At 42.1% G+C, this 17738-nt stretch overlaps 1 protein-coding gene across 2 annotated transcripts in view; it reads left to right on the forward strand.

Annotated features, from left to right (window-relative positions):
- The window catches only part of ARFGAP3 (ARF GTPase activating protein 3), an 80159-nt gene that overhangs the window by 49231 nt on the left and 13190 nt on the right, over positions 1-17738 (forward strand). For both annotated transcript variants that reach the window (XM_048825673.2, XM_048825683.2), the window contains 5 exons: positions 5329-5454; positions 7710-7829; positions 13331-13468; positions 14851-14974; positions 15216-15306. In XM_048825673.2, the coding sequence (XP_048681630.1) occupies positions 5329-5454; positions 7710-7829; positions 13331-13468; positions 14851-14974; positions 15216-15306 (599 nt within the window). The remainder of the gene's footprint in view (positions 1-5328; positions 5455-7709; positions 7830-13330; positions 13469-14850; positions 14975-15215; positions 15307-17738) is intronic.

A 17738-nucleotide genomic window follows, 5' to 3' on the forward strand; every position in this document is an offset into this window, starting at 1 on the left:
GGTCCCCCCTTCAAGCCTCTGGCTTCCTGCTCCCTTCTCCTCCTCTCCTGGAAGGTTACATTCCTGGTCACTATAATGTCTGCCCTCAGGATCTCTGAGATTAGGGCGCTTACCTTGGAGCTGCCCTATCTAGTGTTCTACAAAGACAAGATTCAGCTGCATCTGCACCTGGCTTTCCTGCCCATGGTAGTTTCACAGTTTCATATGGGCCAGGACATGAATTTACCAGTCTTCTTTCCAAAACCTTATAGGTGGGAGGAGGAGTGCAGATTGCACTCTAGACATCAAGAGGGCGCTAGCCTTCTACATCAAAAGGACCAAGCCGTTTCATAAGTCAATGTAGCTGCTTGTCACGGTGGCAGACAGGATGAAATGTCGTCCAGTGTCCACTCAGAGAATTCCATCCTGGATCACTGCCTGTATCTGCTGCTGCTATGATCTGGCGAAAGGGCCTCTACCAGCAATTGTGACCTCCCATTTGACTAGGGTGCAAGCCTCATCGGCGGCTTTCCTGGCCCAGGTGCTGTTCCAAATATCTGCAGGGCCGCTTACCTGGTCTTCTCTCCACATGTTTACGTCTCATTACACACTTACCCAGCAGGCCCAAGACTATGCTGGCTTCGGTAGAGCAATGTTGCAAGCCACACGATTATGAACTCGGAGCCCACCTCCGGGGATACTGCTTGTGAGTAACCTAGAATGGAATCGACATGAGCAAGCTCTCAAAGAAGAAAAAACGGTTACCTACCTTTTATAATGGTTGTTCTTCAAGATGTGTTGCTCATGTCCATTCCATTACCCGCCCTCCTACCTCTCTGTCAGAGTTGCCGGCAAGAAGGAACTGAGAGGGCGTAGGGTCAGCAGTGCCTAATATACCGATGCATGAGTGCAGCACTCCAAAGGGCGCCACAGCCAACCCTATAGATACTGCTAGGGCAAAAATCTCCAACAACTGTGCATGTGGGCATACACACACCTAGAATGGAATGGACATGAGCAACACATCTCGAAGAACAACAGTTATGAAAAGTAGGTAACCATTTTTTCTGATTAAGTCGGACAGTGCAACCATGGTCTCATATGTGAACAACCAACAGGGAACAAGAAGCCCAGGGCTACACACCAAAGTAATGAAAATCGTGCCGTGGGCAGAGCATTCTCTCCCTCAGGCCAGTTCACATAAAGGAAGACCTAAACCAGAAGGCAGACTGGCTCAGCAGATGCAAGGTGAACAGTTTGAAGTGGTGCCTGAATTATGAAGTCTTACAGTTAATTGTCCAATAGTTTGGCCTGCCCTCAGCTGACCTTTTTGCAAAGTACATGGCTGCCAAGAGATCCAAAGTAGTTCACCAGAGAAGTTGGACCCAAGATCCATGGGGACAGATGCCATATCACACACATGGCTACAGCACCTCCTCAGTGCGTTTCCACCCTTCCCATTATTAGGGAAGGTGGTCCAGAAAATAACAACAAGAACAGACAACAGTAATACTGGAAACCTCATAATGGCCTAGGAGACCCTGGTTTTTGGGACCTGATAGAGCTGAAATTGGGACCACCATTACAGCTCTGAGAGAGACAAGATGTCCTCTCACAAGGTCCTCTGCTTCATCCGGACCCAAACTGGCTGCATCTAACAGCTTGGCTATTGAAAGTGAAGCACTAGTATTGCTGAGTCTGTCCACCAGTCATCAGAATGCTTCTTTCTTCTAGAAGAGTATCGACCTTGAAAGCACTCCTCTATCTAGGCCAAATTTTGCAGCTGGTGCCAGGAACATGAGGCACACCCTAGAAGTCCTGGAATTCCAGCTATCTTGAATTTTCTGCAAGAAGGTTTTGACAAAGGTCTCCAGCCCGGCACCATTGCACATGAAATGTCTGTTCTTAGCAGTGTGATGTTCAGTTAGCCACACTGGCAACTGAACCTCTTTTTCTCAAGTGGGACTTATACTGAGAGCTGTGACAGACCATCCCTTCAAACCACTTACATCAATGTCATCATTTTATTTGTCTCTGAAAACTTGTCTTCTGAAATTCATCATGTCTGCCACATGAGTGTCAGAATTGGCAGTTCTCTCTATGCAGTAACCTTACTGCATGTGTCATGAGGACAAAGCGGTGCTCAGAACTCCGGTATCGTTTATTCTAAAGGTGACCTTTTCTTTCCAAGTTTCCCAAGGAGTGCTTCTACATTCATTCTGTCCAAGGACACAGCATCCCACATTGGAGAGGTGACCGTCCTTAGGTATCAGAAGGGCTATGAAAATTTACCTCAAATGGAAAGAGTCCACAAGGAGATCAGGTACCCTATTTGTATCCTTCCATCTGAAATGCCAGAGACTCGGAGCCTCCAAGTCCTCTATTGCTAGGTGTTGTGGAAACGTACAAGGCATCAGAGATTCTGGTTCCGTGAGGGGTCAGGCACAGTCCACATGATCCCTGGCAACCTCCTGGGCAGAAAGAGCTAAGGCATCCACAGTGGAAATTTGTAAGGCGGCCACCTGGTCAAATGCTGTCACATTTATGAAGTGCTACAAGGTAGACTTTGTATCCTCTGCAGAGGCATACTTCTGGCAGGAAGGTTCTGCACACGATGGCCTGGATTATGATTTTGCTTTTTGAACAAATATTATAGATGGGGAGGGATACCATTTTCTTATTTCTGACCTTTTTGTAACCCTCCCTACATCTGTTTGCTGCTCACTACTTTCTAGACTTCAAGAATTGTGGGAGACACTGAGCTGCAGAATGGAAAATTTCTTTCTGATAATTTCCTTTCTGCTAGCATTGTCTCCCACAGTTCTACCCACTCTGGATGGCGTATGAGTCGAGTCAAATATTAAGTGGAATCATTATCAGGCAATTATCTCTGGAATATTTGTTATTAATGATGTTATGCAGGTGTTACAGTTTGGGAATAATTCTATAAAGCGGCCTCAGGGGGACATGGCCCCATGGCTCCAACACTGATTTGCCTCCATGAGCTGCAGAGAGAGGAGAGTAGCCAAGATGTCAAGAATTGTGGGAAACGCTGCTAGCAGAAAGGAAATTATCTGTAACCAATTTTTTTTTTCTGTTTTACCTATAACGTCCTGAAAAATTCCTTCATTATGGCTGAAACTTTCTCTAATTGGTCTGCCTAAAACTGAGTTTGTTGATCAGGACACAGTGGTGAATGAAAAACAGACACGGGGTAGATATCTTTATTAACTTAACAGTGGGGAGGGGCACTGTACTTCCACCCTCTCTCTCATACCAGGCATTTGACTGGATCCAGTGTGGAGTTACAGGGCTCTCACCATGTAACCAGTAACTTGTGGTAGATCCTCTTCTGCCTAACCCCTAGGACTCATCTCACTTCTGAATCTTGTTGCCACCCCCCCATCCCTCCCATGTGGGATAGAGGGTACCAAAAGGGACCTCAGTTTGAGAAGACTTCATGTCTCCCCATCTCCTTACAGCAAAAGGTCCATCAGACACATCCCAGTTCTCATTTACTTCTTTCATTTTAGCCTTTATCCATACTGGACATCGCCTGCAAGTTTTGATGAACTAAACACTTCTGTATTACCTCCTAATATTTAAATTTCTGTTCTTACTCCTTTTAACCTAAACTGTATGCCCACAATTCTGCGAGGGGGACAAAAAACTTTCCAGATTCTGTCAATTTATCGTCTTGGGGGAATTTTTTTTTCTTGATCCTAAAAACAGGTGATCCTTTGGACATAGCATCCTGGAAATACAACTTGATATATACCTCAAAGGGAGTGAGGGTGCGGCAGCAATCACAGCAAGATGGCTCCTGGCTGCCTGGGAAAGCTTTAAATGGGGGGAGGGCAGTCGTGAGATCCAATTAGCCCCCTTAATTGCTTTCAGGTGGCCAATGGGAGGCAGAGAAGCCCCTACCCCAGGCACACTCCCACATGCAGTTTGAGGCGCAAGGAGTGGCAAAGCTAAAGTCTGGGTGTGAGCTCTCCCCCTTCCTGGTTCAACCAAGGCCACCCATCCTCCACACCCACTATGATGTGGGAGGAGCAATTTTTTTCCTTTTTATGTAGAGGAAAAAATTTTCACCCGTCTATTTCAGAGGGTAAAGAATACTTGTGGCTACACTTTTTCAAACATGTTCAAATGCTGGTATATTTGGATGCTTGAAACTTGGCATACAAACACTCCTTAATGAGAGCATATGGTAAAAAAAAAAGAAAATTTGGGGTGGGAACACATATGGGCAGACTTAACGGAGGAGAACTGTAGATCGAATTTTCACAATACAACAGTCTAAAGCAGTGGTTTTAAAAAAAATTTCTGGCAACCCAGTTGAAGAAAATTGATGCCTGCGACCCAACGGAACTGGGGATGAGGGCTTTGGGGGACGTGAGGGACTCAGGGCTGGGGTAGAGGGTTGTGGTGCAGGGGTGAGGGCTGCAGCGTGGGGCTCCAGGTTTGGTGGGGGGCTCAGGGCTGGGGCAGGGGGTTGGTGTGCGGGCTTACCTCACGCGGCTCCTGGTCAGTGGCACAACGGAGGTGGTAAGGCAGGCTTCCTGCCTGTCTTGGCACTGCGGACTGCGCTGCGCCCCAGAAGTGGCCAGCAGCAGGTCTGGCTCCTAGGCGGAGGCACTCAAGCAGCTCTGTGTGGCTCTTGCCTGCAGGCACCATCTCCCCAGCTCCCATTGGCTGGGAACTGGCTAATGGAAGTGCAGTGCCAGTGCTTGGGGCGGGGCAGCGCGCAGAGTCCTGTGGCCCCTCTGCCTAAGAGCTGGACCTGCTGCTGGGCACTTCCGGGGCACAGCACGTTGTTGGAACAGGTAAGGACTAGCCTTCATGAGCCAGGCAGCACCGCCAATGGGACTTTTCATGGCCCAGTTGGTGGTGCTGACCAGAATCCCTGCAAACCAGTGCCTTACATTCCGCGACCCAGTACTGGGTTGGGACCCGCAGTTTGAAAACCACTGGTCTAAAGGTGTACAATTCGAAACAGTCCACAATTGCCTACTTTCTGACCTGTACATCTATGTTTAAACACAGGTTGGGGCACTGGCTGTTCAGGCTGACCCTTCTGTCCCCTGGCTTTCTCCTCTAGCCACCTTATCTACCCAAAAATAGTATGTTTGCAATGATTGTAAAAACTGAATGCATTAATACTGAGCACTTAAAATAAATCAGGAAATGCAAAAGTAAAGGTTCCTACAGCAGTGTTAATTTGGCCATATTATCTTTATTATCAAATGGAGTTTTCTGTTGCTTTCCTACTAACGTTACTGGATGGGGAACAAAGGGTTAAGAAGTAATTTACATTTATTATACATCTGTGTATTTTTGTTTTAGTGTATCATCTTTACGATTGGCCTACAAGGATCTTGAAATTCAAATGAAAGAAGAAAAGTTAAATATAGCTGGTAAAAAGAAAACTGAGGTAGAAAGACTTGGCATGGGATTTGGCAGCAACAGAAGGTATGTGAAATTCTGTAAACTGTATTAAAATGCTTTTATATAGCCCTATAAATTTACTCTTGACTTTATGCATGTTTTGATGAGGATAATATAATTAATATCACAGGGATCAGAAAGGAAATAGAAAATACATAATTGACCAGAGCTATTTTTAAATCTATTGCCGAAGAATCTGGTATTTGCCATTCTTAAAAGCAGGATACTGGACTTTATGGCCTGCTGGTATGGTAAATCCTATATTATGTACAGTGCATCTCACATTAACCAAAACAGTCAGCTAACTGAAGTTTGACTTTGTTCCCAAAGGTTATTGTATTGTGCCTCTCCACCAAATTTCTTCTCAAGTTAGCTGACTGTCCGGGAGCTAGCTGGTATGCTTTTACTGAGCTCCAAATCCTGTAAGCTTAGAACACAGCTCCTGTTCAGAGCTCCGAGTCATTAAAAAAGCAGGCTTAGCAAGCTTTAAAATCAGAAGAGATGGCCGGCATGTTCACAAGCTTGCCTGACAGTGTTAGAAAATATACAGTGCAGACTTCAAAGCTTCCCCCTCTGTCCCCAAATCTTAATTATTCATAGATTTTGGATGTCCTATATTGGTAAGCTTTCTAATTCGTACACATTTTAAAATATTTTACAATTCAAAAGTATGGTTTTTGGATGTTACCTGAGATCTTCAAAAAATGAGGGTTGCAATTTGCTTGAGTTAGAATCATAGAATATCAGGGTTGGAAGGGACCTCAGGAGATGATCTAGTCCAACCCCCTGCTCAAAGCAGGACCAATCCCCAACTAAATCATCCCAGACAAGGCTTTGTCAAGCCTGACATTAAAAACTTCAAAGGAGGGAGATTCCACCACCTCCCTAGGTAACCCATTCCAGTGCTTCACCACCCTCCTAGTGAAAACGTCTTCCCTAATATCCAACCTGAACCTCCCCCACTGCAAGTTGAGACCATTACTCCTTGTTCTCTCATCTGCTACCACTGAGAACAGTCTAGATCCATCCTCTTTGGAACCCCTGTTCAGGTAGTTGAAAGCAGCTATCAAATCCCCGCTCATTCTTCTCTTCTGCAGACTAAACAATCCCAGTTCCCTCAGCTTCTCCTCATAAGCTCCAGCCCCCTAATCATTTTTGTTGCCCTCCGCGGGACTCTCTTTCCAATTTTTCCACATCCTTCTTGTAGCGTGGGGCCCAAAACTGGACACAGTACTCCAGATGAGGCCTCACCAATGCCGAATAGAGGGGAATAATCACGTCCCTTGGTCTGCTGGCAATCTGCTGCTCCGACTTATAGAGCCCAAAATGCGGTTAGCCTTCTTGGCAACAAGGGCACACTGTTGACTCATATCCAGCTTCTCATCCACTGTAACCCCTAGATCCTTTTCTGCAGAACTGCTGCCTAGCCACTCGGCCCCTAGTCTGTAGCAGTCTATGGGATTTTTCCGTCCTAAGTGCAAGACTCTGCACTTGTCCTTGTTGAACCTCTTCAGATTTCTTTTGGCCCAGTCCTCTAATTTGTCTTGATACCGGCTGCCAACTAGACATGGAGCCATTGATCACTACCCATTGAGCCCAATGATCTAGCTAGTTTTCTATCCACCTTGTTGTCCATTCATCCAGCCCATACTTCTTTAACTTGCTGGCAAGAATACTGTGGGAGACCATATCAAAAGCTCTGCCAAAGTCAAGGAATAACACGTCCATTGCTTTCCCCTCATCCACAGAGCCAGTTATCTCATCATAGAAGGCAAGTAAATTAGTCAGGCATGACTTGCCCTTGGTGAATCCATGCTGACTGTTCCTGATCGCTTTCCTCTCCTCTAAGTGCTTCAAAATAGATTCTTTAAGGACCTGCTCCATGATTTTTTCCAGGGACTGCGGTGAGGCTGACTGGCCTGTAGTTCCCCGGATTCTCCTCCTTCCCTTTTTTAAAGATTGACACTACGTTAGCCTTTTTCCAGCCAGCCGGGACCCCCCCCCGATCGCCATGAGTTTTCAAAGATAATGGCCAATGGCTCTGCAATCACATCCGCCAACTCCTTTAGCACCTTTGGGTGTAGTGCATCCGGCCCCATGCATGGACTTTTGCTCGTCCAGCTTTTCTAAATAGTCGTGAATCACTTCTTTCTCCACAGAGTGTTGGTCACCTCCTCCCCATGCTGTGCTGCCCAGTGCAGTAGTCTGGGAGCTGACCTTGTTCAGAGTTGTACTTAGTTAATGCTTTTTTTTATTTGTTTATTTTTTTATTGATACAGTGGCATTTCCCATTCAGTAATCTCAGACATGCAAACGATAGAACAAGAAACACCCACAACTACAAAACCAAGAAAAAAATACGATGAAGATGATTCATATTTTTCTTCCCCTAGTTCAAGGTAATGTATTAAAGTTTTTGTTTTGATGTGGTAAAAATATTGATATAAAATCAAGACAAGGCAGTGTTGCACACAACTCTGCATCTGTTATGGTTTAGAGTGAACTCATTTAAATGGAAAATTTGCAAAACAGTTGATTTTAATATCTCAGTGACAAATGTTTATCAATAGTACTTTCATTTTTGAACCTTTCTACCATTTTAATAAGTGAAGAGTTTTGGGCGGGAAGGTAGGAACCGTTGATATTTGTTTCTGCTGATTGGTGCTGTGGTTTTTTGGGTTTTTTTCCCATCTATTTTAACTTGGGCTTGCTAATGGGTCTGTTTTATATGTTGCATTATTTTTTAATTTGTGTGTGTTTATTTGCAAAGCCAGTTGACATATGTAGGGGATGGGAAAATCTGATTTGGTACCATTTGGGTCCAGTGGGTTCTGCATCATGTTCGCTTATTTTCTTTCTTCACTTATTGGTCCTCTTAGCATGTGTAAACTAACTCTCAAACCTAACAATAGGCTTCATATTAAAGTCTGACACTAGAATGCTGAGATTGGTTGGAATAAATCTAATTATATATCTGTGTTGTCAAACATGGAAAACTTACAAATATTTCAGATGTATCGCTTTCATATATTGGTAAGCTTTCCGATTTGTACACATTTTAAAATATTTTACCATTCAAAAGTACGTTTAAAAAAAAAAGTAAAGTATTGTTACATTTTTGTTCAAAGCACGTATTTAGTGTGCTAGATATTGCTGTCACTGGAGAGAAAAAAAGAGCAAGTCCTAGAGGCCTTAATTGCTATGAAACAGTTCATAAATTGAGGTAGGAGCAGATAGTGCTTTTATAAATCTTAAATATTGGGTTGCTGCCAAAGAAACAGGAAAAAATAGGCTTTGAAAAATTGTACCTAGTTACCTGCAGACTGTCAAATTAAAACACAAAGACTTTAACGTCACTTCTTTGTAATGTAATCACTAGTGGTAGAAATGCAGGCATGGTGCCAAATACACTGGCAACAATGCTGTAAAATAAAACATGACTCATTTGAATGCTTCTGTTTGTCCCATGAAAAGAGCTCTAATTGCTCTCAAATTATTCATTAGTTCCCTGGCAGTCAAATTATGAATTATGGAAGAGGTTTTTATATCTTTGTTCAATAATTAGAAGATAAATCATGACCTAGCTGTTTGTTTTCTGTATTAGTCATGGTAATAGCAAAATTTAATTGAAATTGGTGTACAAACCCTCTCACTTCAAAGAGAATATAGCCAGTCAGTTAGACTTTGAGGTTTCTACCACAGTAAATCTCCTTCGTTTTTAGCTATAGCTATGAAAAAGAGGAAGATTATTTTAATGTTGTCTTAATATACATCAGAAGACAAAATAATTTAGCTAGAGATCAGGCCGACAATACATATCTGTAATATAAGGGTAAAATCCTTTCAAAAATTGTAGTCTTCAAAAAAGAAACAAATCTAAACAGTTGAAAGTCTAGAAATTAAGTTAAGGTACCAAACAACATGGGCATTCCCTTAGTCTTTTTTTGTTTTATTCATTAAATATTTGGCATTCATTGGGAGTTGAGGAGCAGAATACTTTGCACAGTTGTGAAGCTCCACAGGGCAGGAGACTAAGGGTGCAAGGAAATGGGACTTAGGAACTCTGTCATCCTTGGCTCCTCGCTCCCAAGCCAGTCTCTGAGTCATCTTCTCTCTGTTCTCCCTAATCTTTTTGTTGCAGCCCCTCACTGCTTCACATTGTTCCTTGTACCCTGTCCCTACCAAGCCTCTAAAAGCTAGAGAATTGGCTGATAGCCTCAGTAGGGAAGAAGAAATGATGGACTTGATGTGGCCTCTACTATTGTCTACTACAGTTCTTGCAGTTATATGCTTCCCCCTATCCTGGGGGAGCAGGACAGTAGGATGCATATAACTCAGAAGCTGATGTGGTAAACCAGAAGGGCTGCAAGATACACTGATATTAAGCCCGTGGAGCTTGGAGCTCTGCTGTCACTCTAAACTGGTGGTGGGTAGAAACTTAGAGTTTTGTAGGAGTGACATAGATTAGGAGACGTGGGAGTCAAGCTACTCGTTGGGCTCTGTTGTGCTGCTGAGGATTGCTGCCTTCCCGCAATTTACTTTATATATGATACTGCATTGTAAATCCTAAACGCTAGTGCAACATTTCTCAAATGCGGCCACCTGTGGATTTTTTTTTGCATTCATGACAGCCTCCAAAGCATGGGTGGAGATTGGGGACGGGGGCAAAGCAGCACCCCCTCCCTGCAGCGCCTAGCTGTTGCTCCTGAATAGCTGTTACCAAGGGCAGTGAGATGCACTGCTTTGATGTTTGTGCTGGCGCTGAAGCAGGGATCAGCACCCTGTACCACGCAGCCTCCCTGAGGGTTCTGGGAAACACCTCTGGAGACATGTGGGGCTGGTGTGCATGGTGCCAGAGGCAACTCTTGTCAGTGGAGGCGGCTGCTCCCCTGGGCAGCTTCCCCACTCCCACCCAGCTGGGACACAGAGAACTTGGGTCTCTGCAGGCCCACCTTGCCCAGAATGTGCTCTTGCTGAAGGGCTGCGGGAGGCAGGGGCAGAGAGATGGGTTTGTGAGAATGGGTCACCAGCAAGAGTTGGCTTCTTACAGTTCTCATCTGTGTTTAGCGGTGGTAATCTATACAGCAGAGAATCTGCTCTCTGGTTTAGTTTTTAACATTTCTGAAAACACCTAACTGGTATTCTAATCTCTGCCCTGCAAAATATCCATTATTTTAAGTTTTTTAGAATTAGATGTCAGTGTGAATCCCACTGTAGACGTGTGTGCATACAAGAGAGGGTTGTGGGGTGTTTTTTGGACCGTCCCGCCCCCCGCCCCAATAGCAGTGTCTGTTGGGGCCATGCATGTGCCCTGTATCTCCTTGTGCTCCTATACAAGGGTATAAATGGTAGGGTGATTGTGATCCTACCTCAGTTCCCTCTTACCTGGTGTGACAGCAAGCTAGCACCTGATGATTGTCCGACTTGCTAGCTCTTAGCTCAGGCTAAATTCCTGCACATCTTCAAGAAAACCTTCAGAACTACTTTCAGTCTTCTACATCAACTGCCATGAACTCTTCATCTATCCGAACTGAACTCTGCAGGCAAATTCCCTGTAGGCCACTCCCTGCAGACAGACTCCCTGTACAGGGCTTCTTAAACCTTCAGGCTTTAAACCCTGTTCATCCTACACGAACATGTAAATAGCAAGGTGTGAGACTAAAGCTCCATCGTTTGGAACAGTCCATACAGGTCTCATCAGACCCTGAGGAGACAAGCTTCAAAGTTCTGCTAGCAGGTCAAGCCGGTTTCATCCAGTGCCCTGTCAAGCAGACAAGTGACCCCAAAGCCTACCACAGGGAAGACTGCGCTGAGTAAAGACCTGGCGCTGAGGGGGCCTGCACTGAACACAGAGGCAGAGACTGCATGTAGACCTCAGTGTCTTCCCATAAGGACAGGCATTTCAAAGCCTCTGAAGATAAATCCACCAAGTCATGGACGGTTAGGAGGCTTGGGGAGAAGGAGCAGCGTATGGTGCAACAGAATCCTCCAGCTATGATGATGCAACCCTCTACATCAATACTTGCTGGAGAGGATACGCCTTGACGAGAACTAAGACAGACATTAATGCAGAGACTCATACTGGTACAGATTTTGTTACTGAAAACACGATATACTTCAGTGCCACCCATGGAGGAGCTCTACTCCACTTCATCATCTTCAGGGCATGCATTCACCTTGTCTTCCAGTGGGATAGCCCTTTCTCCTGAGGTCACAGGTTTCAATTTACTTTATAGAGTTCAGTATCCACCAGCTCATCAAGAAGGGCATTAGACTGTCCAGTACCTAGCAAGCTAGCCAGCCATATTCCTGTTGCATGCCACCGAGGCCCTATTGGGGATACTTGGGCCCACAATTTCAGGCATCCAGAAATTGGTCTCCACCAGATTTGAGGAAGAGGTCATTCCCATCAACGTCCCTGGCCAGACTACCTATGCTAGAATACCAGGGAGAGCCAGATTCAAGGATGGAGCAGCACCAACACTCTGTATCACTGCCAAAGGATCCTTTGTCTTCATCACATGACAAGGCAGTATTGTTAGCATTGGTACTATCACCGGATGACTTTAAAGCATTCCAGGAGCTCTTTGTGAGGATTGCTGAAATTCTAGAAATTGAGATGTCAGTCATATTTGAGAAATCCTAGAAGCTATTTAACATATTGTCAGCTTGTTCAGCCAGAATTGCTTTCCCTATAATGAAGGACCTGGCCAAGTGGCAGACACTGTTCAGGATAAAGCCCACTGGGAAACAAGTTAAGAGGAGGTACCTCCCACAGGGTTTGAGTTTTTCTATACTCTTCCCAGTCTGGACTCTTTTTAATCATGTTGGTAGTATAAGCAGAGTATTCCCGAAGGACAAGGGCTACAAGGCATGTTCTGGTACTCCTGTGCTTGCGTATAGCAGCATGTGGCTAATTGCGGGGTGGGAGGGTCTTAGAGCCTGGGCTCCAGCCCAAGCCCAGAGGTCTACATTGCAATTAAACAGCCCCACTGCCTGAGCCCAGGAGATCTGGCATGGGCCAGCCGCAGGTGTCTAATTACATTTTAGACATACCCTCAGTGGCCAAGATGACCATACAGACAGCAATTGATGCTTCTGATGCCACAGCCACATCTGGATGCCAAGTATTGGAGAGCAGTACTTCAGTCTCTGTTTGATACAGCTGAAACTACTCAATCCCACTGTCCAAGGAAGACACTGCTTGCCAGTCACCTTCAGTGGTATCCACGCCGATCACATAGTGAAAGAAGAAAGAACAGTTACTTGCCCTACAGTAGTTGTCATTCTTTGACATGTTGTAGTCGGTGTGGATCTCACAACTCACTCTCTGTCCCTGATTTTTTGGAGTCCCCAACAGCAAAAGCTTTGCATTTCAAGCCAACTGAGGGAGGGTTGCTGCTGCTCCACCCTTTGTGTCCTTTCATGGGAGCACAAGGTGGCACAGGGCACACATGTAGACCTGATGGACACTGCTCTTCAAACTCCATTCCTCCCTCAATCCCCCTCCCCCTCAAAAAAAAACCCCACTCCGGTCTTAAGCATGAGCAACTACGATGGGATCCACAGAGATTACATCTCAAAGAACCACAGTTACTGTAGAGCAAGTAATAGTTCTTTTCATATCGTACCGGTATTTATATATACATTTCACACATATGAGTAATAATTTTGCAAAACCTTCTTAGATGAAGATGTATTCTTCCATAAGGAGAAACACTTACAAAACATATTTAGCTTAAGTTTCAAAACCATTTGTAACCATTTGTAGGAGTTTTGCCTAGTTTAATCTGTTAGCTTTTGCAGTCATTAGTAATTATGGAATAGCTGGAGTGCTTTGAGTTAGTGAAATAAAATTGAAATCGGACATTTTATTCAATACTTTTCTTTTTTCATTCAGGTACTTCGATTCTGCAGAGTTGAGGAGCAGCACTTTTTCTAAATGGGATGACAATTCAGATGCCTTTTGGAAGAAAGAGAGTAGTAACAGAGACACTGACACATTTCTAACTTCAAAAATTACAGACTATGCAGACAGGTATACAGAGATAACTTGTACTAACTTCAGTACAAAGAGCTAAACGTGCTCATTTAATTTATGAGACTAGTCCTGATGACTTAAATGGTACTGCCTGTGAGACTAAGACTAGCAGGATTTGGCCAAAACTTTGATCGTTAGTATTGAGGTTTCCTTACATATGTAGCATGAGTTTCTTCTGTTTCCCTGTGTAATTTTTTGTCATTGATTACTACTTATTACATGTTGACTATTTATTAAGTGTTCAGCATTGTGTACAAGACAGTCATTCCCCAAAGAGTTTATAATCCAAAAGACATGCACAGAAGAGAAGCTGCAATGTAAGACGAAGTAAACCTACATTGTTTCTATTTTTTTAGTTTTTTCTATTTTCTGATCCTGCCCATTTTTTTTTCTGTAGACCTTCTGCCTCATTCTTTATTTAAGTTGGACACTAAATGAATGAATTAGTGATGCACTTGTACAATTGGGACTAAAATTTATTTAATATATTTACAAGTAACAGATTTGTTTTTGTTTTTTTTTAAATTGGTCTAAAATAAGTGTTTATGGTTTTCCACAGGGAAATAGTTTCAGTTTTATAGTCAACGACAACTGTAGTCTGCAGCCTTCTTTTTCACTTTTGATTTTAAGTTTATTTAAAAGTTAATTTTGCACGTCTTCATTTATTGACACCATCTAACCTGCATACTAAATGAATAACCATTCTTAGAAAATAACAGAATGTGATTCTATAACTAAGGACTGTAGCAAAATGCAATCTTAACATTGACATTTCCTTACTTTAGAGTGTTTGTTTGTGAAACCTTGACATTCTTTTAATGTTATATTTTGTAGAGAATTCAGAAATTTAGTTGCCAGTGAGATGTGGAAGGTAATGATGGTTCAAAGGATTATGAACGTCTGTACTACCACTAGGCTACACCTGCTGTAAACAGTCTCTCATTTTAAACATTATTTTTTTACATGTTCGCTTTGGGCAGAGCTTAACATAAATGTGGGTTACAATGTAACTTTTGAATTAATTAATCTAATCCTTCTTGACACCAGTTTTGCTTGCTTTTGAATAAATCTCTTTTGAATTAGTTCTTCTAATTCAAGCCAACAAAACTCATTCAGTTCAATTTATAGTCAAGTAGTATTTACCTATCTACCTATAAAATTATCACTGAAATATTATGGTTCTGCCACTATATCAATTTTTTTAAAGAAAAGTTCTTTATATTTCTTGTTGTCCTTGTTTCATATTGACTTGCATTTAAAAAAAATATAAAAAACTAAGTACTTTTTTTGTTTTTGTTAAAAAGAGATCTTGCTTTCTGTTCAATCATGTTATACTAGATATAATTTATAGGCATTAATGCATTTTTTTTAACTTTTAGGCCTACATCTCGTCGTAAACCTGAATATGAGCCACCTTTAAGCACAGATGAGGCACAAAAAAAATTTGGCAATGTCAAAGCTATTTCATCAGATATGTATTTTGGAAAGCAAGACCATACTGACGTAAGTACAAAAATTTCTATGCAAAATAAACATATTTTTGGATGCTCAAATATTCTGTGATGACTTTAGAAAATTGTGTTACAGTTACTAATAATGGGGAGGGTAGGTAGCTCTGATTGGCTAACGGTCAGAGAGTAGCTTGTCTTTGGGGAGTTTGCAGAGACATATGGATTTTTATCTGTGTAAACGAGCAAGACGTCAATATACTGTTAGTGATGTTTTATTTTTAATTCTTTTCTAGTATGAAGCTAGGGCTCGTCTAGAGAGACTTTCTGCAAGTTCCTCCATAAGTTCAGCCGACTTGTTCGAAGAGCAAAAGAAGCAACCAGCAGGTATTAAAGGAAGGCAATGAGAAAAACTAAAACTCCATTGTATAAATGTACTAAGAGTATTAGTTTCCAGTTGCACTGTGTCAGCAATCTAGCTCTCCCAGCTTCCTACAAGATGAAGTATATATAAACTGCATTCTGTGCTTAGCATTTATTACAATTCACTCACAGAACTAGAGGGGCAAGTTTAATTATAAAAATACAAAGAAACTCACAATTAAGATTTTTATAACCTTCGTGAAGGCAAGTAACTTAATATTATTTGAAGCTGATTTTATGCCATGTGTCTATGCAAACAATAGGCTATGACTTGTAAAGATTAAATCCTTTTATCAATGGGAAATGATAATGTGTACAAAATAACATTAGGAAGTCAAGTGGTCCAGTATTTTCTGATATCAGGTAGATTTATATGGCACCTTAATCATACTAAATAGATTTTAATCTCTACATTTGATAAAAGTCATAAACATAAAATCATTATTGAGGGAGTAAAAGCAATCATGAGTGACTCAGGAAGACCCAGAACACTTAGAGTAGTTACTAGATTTGAAATTGTTCTTCCTTAAATGCCTTAGGGCATATGTGTGTTTAACAAGATACTTACTACTAGGCAATATTACTTGCTTAGTTGGGCTTCTGTGAAGAAAGTTATGCAATAGCCCAGTCCATATTATCTCAGCCCTGCCCTGCTTGCATTAGCAAGGTGCAGTAGCAGGTGGTGTTAGTCATAGGTAGGGTTGGGGGAGAAGGCGAGAGATTAAAAGGGAAGGTATTGGATTGGCTGAAATTTAGGCTGAGACATAGTTGCAGCCTTAGTACATGGTCATTCTAGTCCAGTTATGTATTTGACCAGTCAGTAGCATGGCATGAAGCTATAAAAGACAATGAGCCATCAGAGCATTTTAGTGCTCTAATTAGTTGGGTTTCAATTCTGTAGCCAGTGGGGAAAGGGAGGTAATTTTTAAAAAAAATTGTTTGAAGAATAGTTAAAAATCTATAAGTAATTATAAATATAGTCTAGAAAAGTGAATGATACCCAACATCCCAATTTTACTTTAAAAAACAGCCACACAATTCAGTTTCAATATCTTAGTAAATTGTAGAAAATTTAAAAAAAAATCAATTTGTCTTCATTTTGGCTCCAATGAAAACACATTTGATATTACAATGGCCTCACTGAGTAAGGTATGCACTGTTAATTTACTGGCTAATGCAGCAGTGTCACTTAGCACAAATTCCCAAATTGAATTTTAGTCAAAAGCATCTAAATTCAAGCAACTTTGAAGACTCTTGATAGGAAGGAAGCCATAGTGACTAACTTAGAACTATGGCAGTTTACTAATATCCTCAGTATAGTGTGTGTATCTGTATGTATGTATATATGTGTGTATCTGTATGTGTGTGTGTGTGTGTGTATATATATATATATATATATATATATATATATATATATATATATATATACACACATACATAAAAAAATTAAAGGGACACTAGCTTAAAAAACATTTTTCCCCTGAATTTTTAACCTACAGTATTAGTGTTAGTTTGTCTACAATTACTATAGCAATTAGAAGGGGAAATATTTTTTTCAGTTTGTTTTTGTGCATTTAACCACACTTTTTGTGGAGACAATTTCATGTTTCCCCCTCTAATCAGTTCTCTGTGTGGTTTATGTGAGGGTCTTATACAGCAATGGAGGGAGGGGATGGGAAGACAATAGAAAAATACGATTGTAAAACAAGGATTGGGGCAGGTGTACTGTCTGAAACTACTTTTAACTTACACTTTAAAAATAGATTCAAATTCAGGTTGAAGCAATCCTTTTAAATATACTATCTTGTTTTAAAATGTCTTGTAGATACCAATATTTGAGTACAGTACAAACTATTAAATCTCATGAAGATGCTGTAGCATACATGTGCTGTGAGTGCATTCATTACTGACCACTTGAAAAATTCATATGGATTATGGCGCTCAAGGAAGTGCATCAGATAAAGATGAAATTTTGTTGCCAAAGATGATAGGCTTTTACAGATTCTTTTCAGCTGGTATCACTAAGAAAATAATAAAAGGAGGAAGATACTGGAACAAGGTAGTAGCTTCGCCTCTGCCAACAATGGATCCCTTGCCATGCCCACAGTCTCTGAGGCAGCTTTATTGTAGAAACTTACACAACAACAAAACAGTTCCGGTACCCACCCTGGGTTACAGTTCCTGGGGAATTTTCCCCTTTTCCTTTCAGGTGCCCATTATCTTCCCTCCCAGGGGACTCTGGCAGTCTTGCTGTGCCCGATTACTGCTTCCCTGAACAGTGCCATCCAGGCTTTTCTACCTGGAGGCCCCTTTTCAGAACAGTTCCTCCCAGGTTCCCACTTCCTCCCCTCCCAGGGGACTCTGGCAGTCCTAGCTCTCCAGGGGTCCCTATTCCC

This window comes from Caretta caretta, chromosome 1 (genome assembly GCF_965140235.1).
Source record: "Caretta caretta isolate rCarCar2 chromosome 1, rCarCar1.hap1, whole genome shotgun sequence".
NCBI lineage: Eukaryota > Metazoa > Chordata > Testudines > Cheloniidae > Caretta > Caretta caretta.